This window comes from Dipodomys ordii, unplaced genomic scaffold, assembly GCF_000151885.1.
Source record: "Dipodomys ordii isolate 6190 unplaced genomic scaffold, Dord_2.0 Scaffold93, whole genome shotgun sequence".
NCBI classification, from domain to species: domain Eukaryota; kingdom Metazoa; phylum Chordata; class Mammalia; order Rodentia; family Heteromyidae; genus Dipodomys; species Dipodomys ordii.
This window is the reverse complement of record NW_012267309.1, coordinates 2,765,969-2,771,968: the sequence shown is the minus strand read 5'-3', so window position 1 is coordinate 2,771,968 and position 6,000 is coordinate 2,765,969. Positions and strand designations below refer to the sequence as shown.

The window sequence follows — 6,000 nt, the reverse complement described above, 5'->3', positions numbered from 1 at the left end:
TTTATGTTGACAAACAGGTAAAACTTGGTACTTCAATCTGTTTATTCCTGGGTTTACACAGCAAGACAGGATTCCACAGTATCCACTTCCTAGTAAGGATAGTATAGGCTACTTGGAATTTTTGCGTTTTGGTGCTTGTACTGGGGCTTGAACTCAGGGCCTCAGACTCTTACTTAGCTTTTTTGCTCAAGGCTGACTTTCTATCACTTGAGCCACACCTTTACTTCTGCTTTTTAGTGGTTGATTGGAGATCATCTTTGTGAATACAATGTGCTACTGGTATTCGCATTCAATGTGGTGTGCAATCTGGAGGTGCACTCCATACCCAGGACAGACCCCAGGCTGCTTCCAAGCTCCCACCCCAGGGTCTCTGATAGGCTCACTTTGCACTGCTGGAACCAGTCACCTAGAACAGGAGTCAAAGCAATCACAGGGAACAAGCCATGTGCTTCATCTTTTTATTATTCTTTATTTATTGGTCCTACCAACATGACTCTTTACCCAGGCCCACTGTTCCTATGAACGCTGGCTTTGTAGACATTCATGCCTATGTTCCAAGAGTCTTGGGTAATTTTTCCCTCGTATTCCTTTCCCATACTTTGCCTCATTTTCTCAGAAACTGAAGGCATTTGCTTATTATTATTTGTTTGTTTGGGTCTGTGTAAAGATTCCTTGGCAGGAAAACATGCATATGACTTTAAAATAAAGACCAACATTAAGACACTAAGGTAATGCACAGAAAAAAAATACAGTACTTAGACATCATTGCAAATAAATACCCCATACAGATGGTTATCTTAAATGTAACAATATTTCTTATGAGTCAACACTGTAACAGAAGGTAAAAATAGGAGTCCCAACAACTAGGAATAAGAAATGCTCGTTCCAGGAAACAGAATTCTTTGAGCCTTGCAATTTATATTATTAAAATTTGTCCTTTTTTTTGGAGGATGGAGGCTAGTTTTTCTCCTCCACTAGTACCAATCTGACCACACCAGTGCACCTCACTTAGCAAGCAGTTTGCTAAGGAGCTTTAATGAGTTCTGTTTCCTGAAATTAACAGTGATTAGTTACACCAAGCAAGAGAAGATAAAATGTCCTCCTTTTCACATTTGCAAAGAATACTATGGCTAACCCTCATCCCCTAATCGAGTGCCGACCAACCTTGCCGACTCTCCTGCCGCCCTCTGCTCTTCACAAACGTGTTCATACAGCTTGCTTAGTTTGTCCCATAAAGTCCATTTGGTTCCCAAAGCACACTCAAAGTTTTGTGTTTCTTTTTGTTTGCTAAGCCCCTGAATTTGCAAGTAAAGAATCACTGACTAACAGAATTTTGCACAATTACTGGTTTTTTTTTTTTCCCCTCAATGAGATGCCCAGGGACAAGTGTGAGGTGGGCACCTGTTCCCACCTGCTGGTTCACACTGGCCTTCAGCATTCCCACCTAGCTCTTTGCTGCCCATTTCAGAGAATTTACTTCACTGGGACACCTCCCTTAACTGATGAAGGCACTACTGGCAATGATTACTAACAAAAAGGTGTTGAAATATAACACCCTAAAAATCGACGACTGTAGAATTTTCTAAGTGTACCACAATTTGGCACAACAACCAGAGTAACAAAACAATTCCAATTTGGAATTTCACTGGTACAGTTGTATAAAATTCTGTTAATCAGTCATGCTTCACAATGTCCTAAAACCCAGAAAATTCTGGAATTTGTAGGTAATACTACTCATTCAATAATTTATCTTTTTTTTTCTCAAGTGCCTATTACTGTTTTAACCAGAGCAAAGGTCAAGTTTTCTTCTTGTTACATTGAACTATTCCTAAGAATAATAATAATACAATATGAAAAAAACCCCAGAATCAGAATACCCTGGATTTCTTAATGAACATGGCATTTAAGATCTGTAATTTCAAACATGAACCATAATGCCGTATAAACTAAAAGGCTGCTGAACCACAGTGTGGATACATTTAGCGGAGCCCCTCACTGGGTCGAAGCCCCATCTCCATTCTAGAGCTACACACTATGTATGGCGCACAGCTCTGCCTCACGTTGATGCCAGATCAACAGACTGGGAGCTAAGACAAACAGCTAACGGACCACGAGCACAGACCATGGCATCTGAGACCGTCTCTATACGAGGGAGTAGGGAAGCAAATATAATATCAAAATATCAAAAGTGCACAGGTTGATTGGGTAAAAAAGGAACGTGTGTAATAAGGAGACCCCTGCAGTGGGTGTTCTGGCAGGCTCTAGCAAGCCTGACAGTGGCTGTGGAAGCAGGTTCTTCGGCTGTGCAGAGGCTTTTCCAAGCAGCAGCTCGTGGCATTCTCAACATTAAAGCTTTATTTTTTTCCACCCACCAAAAACTTGTGGAATGCTATTTTGAAAAGAATTGCAGTGGCATATCCAAAATGTTTCTAAAATGTGATTTTTTAGGCTGCCCTTCCTTCCTCTGCATGGGCCACGGGAGGGGGTTGGGGGAAGGGGCTGCAGTGTGACAGGGCTGGGCAGTCACGTCCTCCCAGCAGCTACTCTACAGCTGAAAACAGGAGAAAATAAGACAACATTAGACAATGGTCACCTGACACTTAACAACTAAAGCTCTTGTGCTGGGAGTGAGCGAGCTCGTTAGTTGGCAGAGTCGACGGGCATATGTTAGGGAGGCCAGTGGCTCCAAAGTGCCCACAAAGCCCCTGTAAGTACAAGAGAAGCTGCTGCTGGCCCAGTGAGGAGAGAAAAAGGCAGAAAATATGTGAGCATGCGAACAGCCATCTTTAGGACGGACATGCAGGGGACAAACATGGCCTGTTCTACACTCCAATGTGCATCTGTTCACTGCCTAGTCTGGAGGAGACCAAGATACTCTCGGCATCTAGGGAAAGTAGGGACAGACAGCTGTGAAAGGGTCAACAGAGTTTCACATCAGGCAACAATGTCAATCCCCTTTCTACTGGGACAGACTGGCAAGCAGCCTCAGGGGAGCAAGGGGAAGCCTCAGGTCTGGATGCCATATGGGGACAGGGAAGGAATACTGACATGAGTTCTGTTTCACAGTGCGGGAACTCAGGTGCCTGATGCCACAGCTCTGCACGAATGGAGCCTCCAGAAACAGGAGAGTACTTTGGCTACTTAGCCTCTTTCTGTCCTCACTCCCAAATTGCACTAGAAAACCATAAACCTCCTATCTGCCCTGGACCTGTGCAAAGCTCTCCTCGCACAGGGCTGTGTTGTGCTACATCTGTGTGTATCTGTAACTCAGCCAACCCCGCTAGCAGCTCTCAAGACTCTGCTTCTTCAGGTCTGAAACCCTCTACAAAGAAGGCCTGAACATGGATAGGCAGCTGGGTATAGAAGGAAGGGCTGCACACCAAGGACCAAGGTCTGGCCAGGCACTTGGAAGGAACACTTTTCTCATTTCAAAAACAAAACAAAACAAAAAAAAAAAAACCCTGGCCCTTGAGCCTTGCCATCTTGTTATCTCACAGGCCGGCCAGCAGACCAGCATGCAGATCTCAGAAATGAGAAACTGTGGCCTCCAGCCTCTGTTCTCCCAGGCTATGGTCAGCTGTCTCCAACATATGTGGTTCTCATGTGTAGAATGCAAGAGTCCAGGGCTATTCTTCTCTGGATTTGGGGAAGAAGTTCTGCACTTAATCCTGAATGTGACTTGCAGATGCTGCACGGACTATAATGTATCATTTCTCCTAAAACTATGCCAGCCCACCAGAGCTGTCCTCTGAGGCTGGACCTAGGATGCAGGTCAGAACCTCAGGGAACTGCTTTCAGGCGCTGACACAGACACATGCGAGGAACATGCAAATATGAGCTCCAGGTTCTGCCCTTCTAGGGATATCCAGGGAGGGGAGCAGGACTTTCTCCCTTGGGTTCTCCTGACATACCTGGGGCTCCTGGAAGACACTTCCACACATCTGTCTTCCACAAAGATATGAAGCGCCACCCCATTGCCAAAGCCCCCAAGACAGCAGCTGACACTGGAGGCAATGGAGCGGGAAGTGACACAAAGCTCACGGAAGTGTCTTGGTACCCCACACCACCACTTGGCTAGAATCTTGCCCTCTGTGCATTAGTCACGTTAAGACTGGCCTAGCACCGCTGTCCCGCTGCTGGGTTAGTTGAGGTGAAGCAGATGTTAGCTGCAGCGTGCGGAACCCCACTGCCCTAGTCGCAGTAAATGCTGTGCTTCTCATTGCAGAACACCTGGTTGGCCAGCCCGGTGCCCTCCGCCCTGTCACTGGCACAGGCACAGGTGTGACTTACGCTCGGAGTGGCTGGCTTGGCCTTCGAGGCTGCTTTTGTGCGGCCCCGTCGGGTCTGCTCATGGTCCAGCTCAAGCAGCTCCAGTCGCTGCGTAAGTGCCAGCTTCTGTTGGATGGCCATGCGCAGAAGGGAGTTAAGTGTCTTCTTTTCATCCTCAGCCGCTGCCAGTTGCCTCTGCATCTCATCCAGCTGTGTGATATACTCATCACACCTGTGGGGACCAAGAGTGTAGTTGAAGGGCCAAGCAAGGACCTCTAGACCCTGGTATGCCTCCTGAGTTGGGGCCAGGGTTAGGGGAGGCTTGTTCTGGTTTCTTTCAGCAAAAGATTTTTCAGATTACAACTTTGATGAGGGCCAGAAAAGCACTCGGAGCCCAAAAATATAATGCTAGCTTGGATTCTGCGGGGTTTTTTTTTGTTTTATTTTATCTGGAATGGGAACAGATAAGAGGCTGCTTTGTTCACAGGCTAGAAGTGGTTCCTATAACAAGGCTATGACCCTCAGCAATTTGGCTTTCCTGGAGTGGGGTGCTCTCCCCACTTTAAAGCTAAGAAGTAGCTTCAACAGGAAGACATTTGAATATAAACTGAGATTTGAGTATAAACTGAGGCAAGACCAGGCTTGTTCTCACTCCAAGCCATGATGGATGCTTATTAAGTCTGCTGGGCCACACAGTCAGAGTCAAGGAAAGGTGTGAGTGGATTCTATAATCAGTTCTTCTTGGTCTTTGGGTGGAGGCTCAAGTACCCACCAGGGGGATGTGCAGGGGGGGATACCTGCACTGGTTTCCCTTCATTTGTCTAGCTGGTCCCTTGACAACATTCTTTCAGGGACACATGCTGAACTGTCTTTCTCATGGGTCTGAAGTCCTGGTTTAAATTAGTTAAACCTTTAAATGAAACAAGTTTAAAAAGCTGGTGTTTTCAAATCGGAACTATAGAATTTTTTTCCCAAGAATGCTCTTATATCCCAGGAAGAATGGAAGGTTCTAGGAAAACCCTGAAACTCTCTTTGACCCTATCTGCTATAACAAAGCCCCCTGAGTGGATACTGAGAAACTGGGAGTGTCTGGCCTGGCAAGAGGAAAGCAGACCTCTGCCAGTTCCCCATCCTAGAAGTCTCAGCTTGCTCAGAATAAAGCCAAGTTGATCAGGTTCCATGCCATTCCAATGTCCACCAGCAGGTGGTGGCACTATCTGGTGCAGTCTGAGTCTAATCTTTCCCATCCCAGGAAAGCATGGGTAAACACTTAAATGGCTCCCAGCTCACCTCAGGACTAAGAGCCCCAAGGGAGAAGAAAGAAAGCATGAAGTTTCTCCTCCTCACTCTTCCCCCACAGGGAGGGTAAGGGATGGGTAACCAGGTGCAGAGTTGGAGGAAAACCTCTTTGAATCTAAAAACATAAACCCATGTATGTGCCTTATGTCAAAGTTTGTGGCTAACTTGGACAGAAGTTAGTTCTCATAACTGTTTGATCCCACCCACCCTAAAAGCTCATGCCTCCCAGCTCCTCTGCTTCTCAGCCTCTTTATGTTCAACAGCAGGACAATTTAGGCCTGGTAGGTTCTCATTAATAGCAAAATTAGACATAGCTCACAGAATCAAGCAGCTGGGGGCTAGACTAGGCAGGAACAGAAACAGGGAAAGGACTATATACCTCCTACCAAACATAAGCCATGTGGTACCCCCAGATACGCTTTACTGGGCACC

The 6,000-nt window shown here is 46.2% G+C and overlaps 1 protein-coding gene across 3 annotated transcripts in view; it reads right to left on the bottom strand.

The window, feature by feature from the left end:
- Positions 1–444: 444 nt before the first annotated feature.
- The window catches only part of Bicd2 (bicaudal D homolog 2 (Drosophila)), a 49,954-nt gene continuing 44,398 nt past the window's right edge, over positions 445–6,000 (bottom strand). For 2 of the 3 annotated variants that reach the window (XM_013026422.1, XM_013026424.1), the window contains one exon: positions 1,349–4,501. In XM_013026422.1, the coding sequence (XP_012881876.1) occupies positions 4,192–4,501 (310 nt within the window). In that variant the 3' untranslated portion in view covers positions 1,349–4,191. Of the gene's footprint in view, positions 4,502–6,000 lie in introns of all 3 variants that reach the window. The other variant, XM_013026423.1, reaches the window with a different exon arrangement.